The sequence below is a fragment of the Nycticebus coucang genome, chromosome 8 (assembly GCF_027406575.1).
Source record: "Nycticebus coucang isolate mNycCou1 chromosome 8, mNycCou1.pri, whole genome shotgun sequence".
NCBI classification, from domain to species: Eukaryota; Metazoa; Chordata; class Mammalia; order Primates; family Lorisidae; genus Nycticebus; species Nycticebus coucang.
This window is the reverse complement of record NC_069787.1, coordinates 73,848,190-73,860,814: the sequence shown is the minus strand read 5'-3', so window position 1 is coordinate 73,860,814 and position 12,625 is coordinate 73,848,190. Positions and strand designations below refer to the sequence as shown.

At 39.1% G+C, this 12,625-nt stretch overlaps 1 protein-coding gene across 10 annotated transcripts in view; it reads right to left on the bottom strand.

Annotated features, from left to right (window-relative positions):
- The window catches only part of RBMS3 (RNA binding motif single stranded interacting protein 3), a 793,177-nt gene that overhangs the window by 135,378 nt on the left and 645,174 nt on the right, over positions 1-12,625 (bottom strand). For 7 of the 10 annotated variants that reach the window (XM_053599626.1, XM_053599630.1, XM_053599631.1 and 4 more), the window contains exons 9-10: positions 3,367-3,463; positions 1,084-1,134 (exon numbers count right to left, since the gene is read on the bottom strand). In XM_053599626.1, coding sequence (XP_053455601.1) covers positions 1,084-1,134; positions 3,367-3,463 — 148 coding nt within the window. The remainder of the gene's footprint in view (positions 1-1,083; positions 1,135-3,366; positions 3,464-12,625) is intronic. The other 3 variants (XM_053599632.1, XM_053599633.1, XM_053599634.1) reach the window with 1 other exon arrangement.

Genomic DNA, 12,625 nt, shown 5'->3' with positions numbered 1-12,625 from the left:
ATTTCATTCTTTAAATTAAAAAAAAAGAAAACAACTATGGAAATGTCAGGAGCATTGCTTCTTCTTTGTGCAGCTAACATATTCAGTAATAATCAGGATAATGGTAACTATTATATATAGCATGCCAAGCTCTTTACATTGTTCTTACATATGCTCACTCATTTTAAGCACTGTTAAATATAGTGACAGAAAAGGAAACAGAGGCACAGATGTGAGCATATCCTAGAGAGTCACCAGAGAACCTGTCATACAACTTCTAGTGTGGGCTGGCTTCCCTGTCTCACATTCTCATGAGTGTGTTACTTTTGAAATTTCTATCTTATTCTTCTATAGAGCTAGAAAACCTGGAAGACCTAGACGAAGATAAATGGAATCATTAATCTTCAGTCTGGATTCTAATGTCATTTGCCATACTTTTCACTTGAGATTGATGTAATATTGTGCCACAAAATGGGAAATCTAGCGAGTAGAAAATAGAGCTTGAATATTTTTTGGAAGAAATTTTTCACTATAGAAAAAGAGAATGGCTATAGTTATTTAATATAAAAAAGATTTACCCACCTGGCTATTTATCTATGTAATTCCATGTATTAGTATACAACTACCTTCACATTTGAAATATATCTCTTCAGATCAACACTTGGCCATGATACCTAAAATCGTCCCCCAAGTACATCAGAATGCAGCCAAAAAGAGCAAAGCACAACAGAAAGAGAGAAGAGAAACAAAAAGACTTTCCATTTATAATGAATTTGCTTGTCCAGAGTTCTGAGTTCCTGCATGAAGCAGAAATTCTTCATTCATAAGAAAATGGCAGACATCAGCTTGGGAGGTTGACAGCTATTTCCTCTAATAAAGTTTGCACTCTCTCTTTCTCTCCCTCCATCTTTCTGCATCTATCTCTATCTATCTACTGTACATGCTTTTGTAGAATTTCAGGAACAGCTTTTTATCTGGATAAAATGGCTGCCTGAAAGAGCTACAGAATGTAATAAAAAGCTTTACCCCAAAGCTTCTATGCATTCCAAAATCTTGCACTTGGATAAGAGAAATATTTAGCCTCAGGTGACTGAGAACACTTACTGTTGGTTGCATAACGTATGGCGGATGAGGCATCCATGAAGTGCTCTGGACCTATGCATCAAACAGCATTTATTAGCACAAGGCAATCACAGAGAGAACTTGGTTCTTGCGTTCAGTGGAGTCACACTAGGTTATAAGAAAGAGGAGTCCATCTGACTCTACAGCTAATTAGTGCTCACAACCATGCTTAAAAAGGGAATGCTCGAACTTGATTACTTTGGTCCCTGAAACATGGTAAAATGTAAAGCAACTTCTCATATCACCAGAGCTGGCTTCAGTGCTCACATGGATTGGATAAGTCTTGGAACATATTTTGAGGTTGATGTTAAAGACTAAAGTCTTAGAAGCCTCAGAGACCATTTGGAGGGCAACTCCCAGGGGATGCCTTGGAAAATAATTAAGGAAGCAAGAGCTGACTGCTAAGACTTCCTTGTTTTCTGTCACTGGGTATAACTTCAAATGCTCAAACGATCTCATCTTAAAAATATGTCCAAGTGGTAAAAGTTTTGGTAAGAACTAAAGAGATAAGCCAGAAATTTGGGGGAAGAGATTTAGGTTAAACCCAAGTTCAGCAAGTTTGTATGTTTTCCCCTCATAGTAATTGGTATGAAAATAAAAATGAGCATTTGAGAAAGGCAACTATTCTCATATGTACCATGTGTCAGCCAAATGAGGAAGTCAGTCTGTATAAGCTAAAAGTCACATAGAGAACCCCGAAGATTTTTCTTCAATATACTTGCATCAGCGAAATTGCCAATATGTTTTGGATTAAAAAAAAACAACAGTGGTGAAAGGAGAGAATCAACATAGAAAATTTCTCTAATCCCTTTTTGAGAAAAGGGAGCTAGAGTTAAATTCTACTTATGAGCCCTCCCAAGTAAAATCACTTATCTGTGGATATTTTATTCATGTCACCAAAGTGCTCTACCCCATGGCTCAATGGGTGGTCTTGGCTCAAATAGAGGCCGGGATTAGGGGGAAAAAGAAAACACACACACACACATACACCCCCCAACCAGACAGGCCTGTGGGAAGAACAAAAACTGGTCACCACCTGCACATATCCTCATGGGCCTCAAGAAAAGGCAATTAAGAAATCAATCATTCTGAGATCCCCCCAATGCAATTCAGACAAAAGTCTATTTCATTCACCCACAGATATATTTCAAGAGTTTTGAGTGCAGAAAAAGAATGAAATGATTTGCTTCAGGGGCAAACAGTAAGAAAAAAATGCATATAGTCTCAAGTTTGATACTCTGACAGCTGGGACATCCCGAAATGCAGTGGCAGAATAAGGTGAAACTTCACTGAATTAGTAGCAGTCAGCAACATTATAGCATTACTCATTGTAAAATATCCACCCAAGCATCTGAAAAATACTGAGAACCACAGGCAGGCATACAGTTTCACTCTGTCTCTCTTTTCCTCTCTCCAAACTTAAAAAAAAAAAAAAAAAAAAAAAGACAATATACTCTTTCTATGTGCAGCATTTATAGGCATTTTCTAATCAGAATTGAAATTATTGTTTAAAGAATAATATCAGATTATTATTATCAGAACACGGAGTAATATCACATATTTGATAACTCAACAGAATATGATTAGGAGTATTTTTTGAGGGAGAAGGGTGACTATTTCAATCCACCTGTGTGCTTGGAATTAACTGGTTAACAACGTCTGATTAAGGACACACATTGGGGCTCAGATATTCCAGCATTTCAACATTAGGGAGCCCTAAGGTCTTTTAGGGTCTTTTCTGGAATTAAGAATGAAGTAAGAACAGGGAGTAGAAATAACGTTTTCCTACTTTGGTAATCTCTATTTCTTGGGAAGTATGATTTAACATCTATGGGTGTAGCTTTACCAGGGCAACCATGACAAAACGAGATGACAATGATGAAATATTCCTTAGCGAAGGAACTGCCAGAAATGTGCTTTTAGAAAAGACGTGATAGGGAATGTGAACAACCAAAGTAACAGACAACAAAACATAATTTCCCAGTGACAAGAGAGCTGTGTGTTAGTGTTGGTTGGCAAGTAGCGTAATCATGAAAAATCAGCGGGAAGAACGAAAGCATAGTGGGTCTTACTATTCAGTGCACCGATGCCAACAGGCCTTTGAAAGTATAGGCTGATTCGTAACTTCAGCATTATTGCATTAAGATGTGACGAGAGTATATGAGGAAAAATTTTCTTTTAATTCTACTCTGTCCCTTCTGCCTCTGAATAGTGGATTAATGGCCAGGAAAGATCTCTCCTGAGGGGCAGGTAAATTGGACATACCTGATATGTGGAGACAGGGGAAGCAGCAATGAATGGCGTGATGGATGTCTGTGGAATCATGCGGTTGGTTGCGATACTGTACGGTGAAGAATAAAATCTGCAAACAGAAAACAAAAAAAAAAAAAGAAGATTCATGAAGCTGCTGCATGCCTGGCTGCTAATCAAATGCTATCAGGCACCTCTGGGGAAGACAGATTTCTACCCACATGTTTTTCCACCAACTGTTAACAGGAGTATCCAGGAGATTTACGGTAGCTGATTCCACTAAGTGAAATGAATTGTTCTGAACAAAATGACAATGTTGAGTCATCTTATAAAATTAGCCACAAAAAAATCTCTCTCTTATGCCAAGTGAATGAGTCTTTAACCAACAGATGAAGAAACGCCACAGGCGTTATTTTAAAAAGGGGGGGAGGGGCAATGCCATTTAAAAGCGTTCTAAAAGAAAGGTGAAATGAAAACACCAAGATGGACAAAGGTGAATGATGTTACACATACAGGGACTGCATCTATCCATTCAGGAAATAAGAACCAGTTTCTAGAAAGTTCTGGATATATTGTGCTAGGCGTGGGTTCATGCCCTCATGCAGAAATTCTTTCTCCACAGAAAGGGAAGGAGGAGGACAATTTGTTTCTGGGTTGGAATAGCAATACTTTCTGTATTTAATCAAGGCACTGGTGGCGATATCAGACCTATATGATATATTCCTGTTGCCTTTGTAAAAAGCACTGAATTTTCTAGTCTCCTAGAGGCCTTCATTGAACAGCTATAGAATGTTACTGAGCTGGATCAGAAGAGGGATGAATTGTCCTTCTGGAGGATTTATTCAAAGGTCCTGGATATGAAAATAGTAGCATGCCCATCTCTGCTTAGTCTGTACTGTAAAGTTCACAAGTTACCTAATGTTCAAATTTGTCAGCTGAATTTTAAATCATGTAAAAGGCTAGATGAAATCTGGTTGCTTGAGATATATGAAGATACATTGGAAAATGCATATCAGGAATAATGGTATCACTATTTCAGTTTGCTGTACAAAAACTCTATTTTTTTGATAGTATGACTGAGGCAGTATTTGAGTATACTCAATGTAAATTATACCTAATAAATTTGACTTAAAATACTACTAACATGTTAGAGGGCATTCATCTCTCCACTTAAGTATAGACCAAAGACTTTAAAAGAGCCTTGAGAGATTCTCTATTCAGTCCCTTAAAATCTAGCTTATTCTTACAGTGATCAGCCTAAAACGCCCCAAAGGCTTTCCATTGCAATAAGAACAAAATTGGAACTCCTTGCACTGACCAGTGTTTTTTTTTTTTTTTTACCTCTCTGACATGTTTTTCCTACTCTTCTCCCCAGAGTAAACTAGGATGAAACCACTTACTCTTCTCTATTACATGATCTCATCATTCTCACTCCCATCTGCCCACTGAACTCGCAATTCTCTCTCCCTACAATGCTCGTTTCTCTAAATCTTCATAAGGCTGTTTCTTTTTCATTTTTACTCTCACTCAATTGTCCCTGCTTTATAGAGGACTGTGTCTCAATTACCAACTGAACTGCCATTTCTGTCCCACTTACTCTTAATCTCTTTATCCTAGTTTATTTATTATTTGCTCTTATCACTACCTGAAGTAGTAAGTTACAAAAACTCCTTATGAGTAATTGTGCCCCCCATATATAAGCTTTAACCCCGAGGATGGTTGTAAAGATGGGGCCTCCAGGGATGTAACTGAGGTCAAATGAGGTCATAGGGGCAGGGCTTGATGAAATAGGATTTGTGTTCTAAAAAAAAAAAAAAAGAAGAAAGAAAGAAAGAAACTGACTCAGAGACTCACTCTGATTCTTTCTCATGCACACAAACTGAGGAAAGGCTATGTGAACACAGACCAAGACTGAGCCATCTGAAAGCCAGGAAGACAGCCCTCCTCAAAATTTGCACCATGATCTTTTTTTTTTTTTTCAATTGTTAAATCATAGTTGTGTACATTAGTGCAATCAAGGGGTACAATGTGATGGTTTCATATACAATCTGAAATATTCTTATCAAACTGTTCAACGTAGCCTTCATGGCATTTTCTTAGTTATTGTATGTAGAAATTTGTATTCTACCTTTAGTAAGTTTTGCCTGTACCCATTCCAAGATGCACCATAGGTATGGCCCCACCCATTACTCTCCCTCTACCCTAACCTCCTCCCTCCTTTCCCCTTCCTTGGCCCTTTTCTCATAGTCTTGTGCTATAGTTGGGTTGTAGACTTCATGTGAAAGCTATAATGTAGCTGCATAGTAGGGCTGAGTACATTGGATACTTTTTCTTTCATTCCTGAGATACTTTGCTAAGAAGAATGTGTTCCAGCTCCATCCATGTAAACATGAAAGAGGTAAAGTATCCATCCTTCTTTAAGGCTGCATAATATTCCATGGTGTACATATACCACAATTTGCTAGTCCATTTGTGGGTCGATGGGCACTTGGGCTTCTTCCATGGCTTAGAAATTATGAATTAGGCTGCAATAAACATTCTGGTACAGATGTCTTTGTTATATTGTGACTTTTGGTCTTCTAGGTATAAACCTAGTAAAGTAATTATAGGATCGAATGGCAGGTCTATTTTTAGGTCTCTAAGTATTCTCCAAACATCCTTCCAGAAGGGTGCATTCCCACCAGCAGCGTAGAAGTGTGCCCTTTTCTCCACATCCATGCCAACACCTCTGGTTTTGGGATTTTGTTATGTGGGCTACTCTTACTGGGGTTAGGTGATATCTCAAAGTAGTTTTGATTTGCATTTCTCTGATGATTAAGGATGATGAGCTTTTTTTCATGTGTTTGTAGATTGTGCGTCTGTCTTCTTTGGAGAAGTTTCTCTTCAAGTCCCTTGCCCACCCTGAGATGGGATCACTTGTTCTTTTCTTGCTAATACATTTGAGTTCTCTGTGGATTCTGGTTATTAGACCTTTATTGGAGGTATAACCTGCAAATATTTTCTCCCATTGTGAGGGCCATCTGCTTGCTTTGCTTACTATGTTCTTGGCTGTGCAGAAGCTATTTAGTTTGATCAGGTCCCAGTAATGTATTTTTGATACGGCTTCAATTGCCTGGGGAGTCCTCGTCATAAAATATTCACCCAGGCGATTCCTTCAAGAGTTTTCCCTACACTTTCTTCAAGGATTTTTATAGTTTCATGTCTTAAGTTTAAATCTTTCATCCAGTGAGACTCTATCTTAGTTAATGGTGAAAGGTGCGGGTCCAGTTTCAGTCTTCTACAGGTTGCCAGCCAGTTCACCCAGCACCATTTGTTAAATAGGGAATTTTTTCCCCACTGAATGTTTTTAATTGGCTTGTCAAAGATCAAATAACAGTAAGTAGCTGGATTCATCTCTTGGTTCTCTATTCTGTCCCAGACATCTACTTCTCTGTTTTTGTGCCAATACCATGCTGTTTTGATCACTATCAATTTACAGTACAGTCTCAAGTCTGGTAGCGTGATTCCTCCTGCTGTGTTTTTATTGCTGAGTAATGTTTTGGCTATTCAAGGTTTTTTCTGATTCCATATACAATGAAGTATTATTTTTTCAAGATCTTTAAAATATGACAATGGAGCTTTAATAGGAATTGCATTAAAATTATATATTGCTTTGGGTAGTATAGACATTTTAACAATGTTGATTCTTCTCAGCCATGATCATGGTATGTTTTTCCATTTGTTAACATCTTCAGCTATTTCTTTTCTTAAACTTTCATAGTTCTCTTTGTAGAGATCTTTCACGTCCTTTGTTAGGTATACTCCCAAATATTTCATCTTCTTTGGCACTACTATGAAAGGAGTAGAGTCCTTGACTGTTTTTTCGGCTTGGTTATTGTTGGTATATATAAAGGCTACAGATTTATGGGTGTTGATTTTGTAGCCTGAGACATTGCTGTATTCCTTAATCACTTCTAAAAGTTTTGTAGTAGAATCCCTAATGTTTTCCAGATATACGATCATGTCATCTGCAAAGAGGGAAAGTTTGATCTCTTCTGACCCTATCAGGATACCCTTGAACGCCTTTTCTTCCCTAGTTGTGATGGCTAAAACTTCCATTACAATGTTAAAGAGCAATGGAGACAATGGGCAACTTTGCCTGGTTCCCAATCTAAGTGGAAACGATTTCAATTTAACTCCATTCAATATGATATTGGCTGTGGGTTTGCTGTAGATGGCCTCTATTATTTTAAGAAATGTTCCCTCTATACCAATTCTCTTAAGTGTTCTGATAATGAAGGGATGCTGGATATTATCAAAAGCTTTTTCTGCATCAATTGAAAGAATCATATCATCCTTATTTTTTAGTTTGTTTATGTGCTGAATTACATTTATAGATTTATGTATATTGAACCAGCCTTGAGACCCTGGGATAAATCACACTTGGTCATGGTGTATAATTTTTTGATGTGTTGTTGGATTCTGTTTGTTAGGATCTTATTGAGTATTTTAGCATCAATATTCATTAGTGATACTGGTCTATAATTTTCTTTTCTTGTTGGGTCTTTCCCTGGTTTGGGGATCAAGGTGATGTTTGCTTCATAGAATTTGTTGGGTAATATTCCTTCTTTTTCTATATTTTGGAAGAGGTTTAGTAATATAAGTACTAGTTCTTCTTTAAAGGTTTGGTAGAATTCTGACATAAAGCCATCTGGTCCTGGACTTTTCTTTTTAGGGAGATTTTGTATAGTTGATGCTATTTCAGAACTTGATATAGGCCTGTTCAACATTTCCACTTCATTCTGGCTAAGTCTTGGTAGGTGACGTACTTCCAGGTATTGGTCAATTTCTTTCAGATTTTCCTATTTCTGAGAGTAGAGTTTCTTACAGTATTCGTTAAGGATTTTTTGAATTTCTGAGGGGTCTGTTGTTATTTCATCGTTACCATTGATGAAATTAGAGATTTTACTCCTTTTTTCCTGGTTAGGTTGGCCAAAGGTTTATCTATTTCCTTGATCTTTTCAAAAAACCAACTTTTGGATTTGTTGATCTGTTGTATAATTCTTTTGTTTTCAATTTCATTTAATTCTGCTCTGATTTTGGTTATTTCTCTTCTTCTGCTGGTTTTGGGGTTGGAATATTCTTCCTTCTCCAGTTGCTTGAGATATCCCATGAAGTTATTAACTTCATCTCTTTCAGTTTTCTTGAGGAAGGCTTGCAGTGCTATAAATTTCCCTCTTAGGACTGCCTTTGCAGTATCCCAGAGGTTCTGGTAATTCGTGTCTTGATTGTTGTTTTGTTCCAAAAATTTGGTGATTTCCTTCTTAATCTCGTCTATAACCCATCTATCCTTCAGCATAAGGTTGTTTAGCTTCCATGTTTTTGTATGGGTATGCAGGTTCCTGTTGTTATTGAGTTCAACTTTTATTCCATGATGGTCTGAGAAGATGCAAGGAATAATTTCTATTTTTTTTAATTTGCTGAGGTTAGATTTGTGGCCTAGGATGTGGTGGATTTTGGAGTATGTTTCGTGGGCTGATGAGAAGAATGTGTATTTCGTTTTGTTGGTATGAAATGTTCTGTAAATGTCTGTTAAGTCCAGATGTTGAATGGTTTAAGTTTAAATCCAAAATTTCTTTGCTTAGCTTCTTTTTGGAGGATCTATCCAGCACTGCTAAAGGGGCATTAAAATCTCCAACTACTATGGAACTGGAGGAAATCAAGTTGCTCTTGTCTATTAGCGTTTCTCTTATAAATTGAGGTGCATTCTGGTTGGGTGCATAAATATTAAAAATTGAAATCTCATCATATTGAGTATTACCTTTAACAAATATGAAGTGTCCATCCTTATCCTTCCTTATTTCAGTGGTTTAAAGCCTATCGTGTCTGCAAATAGGATTGCAACGCCTGCTTTTTTGCTTTCCATTTGCCTGGAGTATAGATGACCATCCCTTCACCTTGAGTCTAAATTTGTCTTTTAATGTAAGATGTGATTCTTGTATGCAGCAGATATCTGGTTTGAGTTTTTGTATCCAGTCAGGTAACCTGTGCCTCTTTAGAGGACAATTTAAACCATTCACATTAATTGAGAATATTGATAAGCCTTTCGAGTGTCCCATGGACATTTTTAATCCTTTTGCGACTATGGAAGTTGGAATTTGATCAAAATTTTCTGGGTGGGTTTACTTTTGTGGTGAAGGATTACACTGGTCTTTATGGAGGATAGGTCTGAGAATATCCTGGAGAGCTGGTTTCGTTATGGCAAATTTCTTCAGCATGTGAATGTCATTCAAGTATTTAATTTGTCCATCATAAATGAAACTTAGTTTAGCTGGGTACAGGATCCTGGTTGAAAGTTATTTTGTTTTAGGAGATTAAAAGTCAATGACCATACACTTCTAGGTTGAAAGGTTTCAGCAGAGAGATCTGCAGTTATTCCAATATTCTTCCTCTTGTAGTTGATGGTTTTCTTTCATCTGGCTGCTTTCAGAATTTTCACCTTCATATTAACTTTAGTGAAGTTGATTATGATGTGTCTTGGGGATGTCTTATTTGGGTTGAGTCTTGCTAGAGTTCTGAAACTGTCTGCTATCTGAATTTCAGAATCTCTTGGCATGTCTGGAAAGTTCTCCTTCATAATCTCATGGAGAAGAGACTCTGTGCCTTGTGAAGCCACTTCATCACTTTTGTGGATCCCTATAGACGAATATTGGTTTTCTTCGAATTATCCCAGAGCTCTCTGAGAGAGTGATCTGTTTTTGCCCTCCATTTGTCTTCCTCTTTGAGAGTTTGGGAGCATTTGAAAGCTTTGTATTCAATGTCAGAAATCCTTTCTTCTGCTTGCTCCATTCTGTTATTGAGGGATTCTACTGTGTTTCTCAGATCTTTGAGGGCTGCAATTTCTCATCTCAATGTGTCAAAATCTTTGGTCATTTGGTCTTTGAATTCATTGAATTCTTGAGATATCTTTTGGGTTACTGCTTGGAATTCTGATTTGATCTTATTTGCTATCCAGATTCTGAATTTGATTTCTGACATCTCATCTATTTGTTTGTGCATGGGATCTTGTGCTGTGTCTGCCCCATTGATCCGTGGGGAAGTTGAGCTACTCTGACTATTCATATTGCCAGAGTTTTTCTGTTGATTTTGCCTCATGATTGTTTTTCACCATTGTCTCTGGCCGTCCTCAGATTGGGGAGGTGTTTCTCCAAGATTAGACCCCATGGGATCATTCTATTGTTGCTGGATCTTTGTAGTGAGTGGCCCTGTGTTGTTCCTCTGGGGATGCCCCAGCCAGGGAGTTCTGGTTGTGGAAACAGCTCCAGTGTGTGACACACTGGATCCAGCAACAGGGCGGGAGGTTATGCACATGGTTCTGGGAGTGCCTGGTGCCCAGTGACTTTAGCACAGAGAGCCCAAGGCTCCAGCAGTCTTTGGCCAGGAGAAGGGCTCTGTGCAGAGGCAGGGAGGGCTCCGGAGGGCATGCAGCTACCAGAGTTCCTGGCTTGATGAGTGGCCAAGTGTGGAGGCAGGGAGGGTTCAGGATTGTGGACGCAGCATTGCACGGCTCCCGCAGTTCCTGGTCAGGGCATGCGGAGGCCTGGCGGTCATGGGGTCGTAACATAGCTCTTATGGAGGTCTGGGTGGCACCAAGCCCAGGAGTCTGAGGTTGCTATGAGCTGTGATACCATGGCACTCTACCCAGGGCAACAGCCTGAGGCTCCAGTGTGCCAAAACTGGTCTCACTCTTCCCCTGAGGGTTAAGGCTGTAAGGCAGCTCAGTCCCTGCGTTTAGACTGCTTAGTCACTAGGTTACTAGCTCCCGCCTGATCCTTGCTCTGCAAACCTGAGGGTGGAACTTGCCAGGGCAGTTCTCTCACAATGGCTCCCTGCGGCCCACAGCCGAACACTATTAGCTCTGTTCGGCTCAGCAGCTCAGTCTGGGCCCCTAGACAATGCCCAGAGTTCTCCGCACTCCTGCTCAAGCTCTCCCCAAAGGCAGTTCAACTGAGTACCAAGTCCAAAAACACCAAAACAGTTCACAGGTAAGGCCTTTCCAGTTTGCAGTCTCATTGCTGCTTGTACTTACAGCTGCCAGTGGGATTAGGTCGATCAGACACACCTCCTCTTTTCTTTTGCAAGGCAAAAATATGCAACATTTTCTCGATTATCTGTCTCTCCACACCAAAAAGGGGCAAATATCTCCCTCAGGACTCCAGTTTCTGTCTCAACCCCCGATTCCAAACCCCCAGTTGTGCATATGGGGAAACTTCCTGGGTGGAAGTGGTGAGCCCTTCCTCACAGTGGCCGGAGTAGCCCAGATGCGTCTGGCACCAGACAACTTTTTTTTTTTTTTTGAGGCAATTTCACCTTGTTGTCTGGGCTGGAATGCCATGGCATCAGCCACAGCCACAGCAACCTCAAACTCCTGGCCCCCCAAAGTGCTGGGATTATAGGTGTGAGTCACCAAGCCTGGCACTCTGAGCTGACAAATACAATGCATTGATTGATAGTTTCTCATTCTGTAATGTCAGCTACAAGAGGGTTAACGGGATATCACCCTTATTGCTTAGAACAGAGCATAGGACATACAAAAAAATAACTATATGTTCAATGAATGAATGAATGTAGAACAGCTTAGGGTATACAGTTGCAATTACAGTACAGGATGATCTATGTCAAGATGACAGGAGCATGGAGGATGGGTCCTGAAACAAGTAGGAAATCAAGGAACAGGATCCCCAAGATGTCCCAACATCACCTATTTGTAAATGCTCAGTGGAAATGTAAATAACATAGGCTTTCTAAGCATGCAGAGGCATTTGTAACTAGGGAAAACAGTCCTTTCCTATGAACACCATGGTTTGCATTTTAAAAATCCCTTTAGGTTTTATCTTTGACAGATTTTATTTACAAAGCACTGGACAGAAAGACTTATTTGGAGCTCATAATGACATGAGAGGCACCCATGACCACTCAACAAACAGTCCTTTTTCATATTCTATGCAGTAGTTTAACTTCTGGTAGAAACTCAAGTTCATCTTCTTACAAAGACAGAGCAAATTGCACATCACATTTTAGCCTGGCTGGTCTGTTTTGTAAAATGTACCAATTGGAGTATTAAAAATGAAAGCAATAAAGATTAGATTGACAGGCAGTGTTTACAGGAAATTCTATGGGGAAAACAGAGAGCAAAAACATAAAGAAAACAGCCAAGTAAACTGATACTAGCAAAAGGAACCCTTGGGGGAAAATTTAATGCATTTTTGTTCTATCTGCTCTAATCCTATCCATC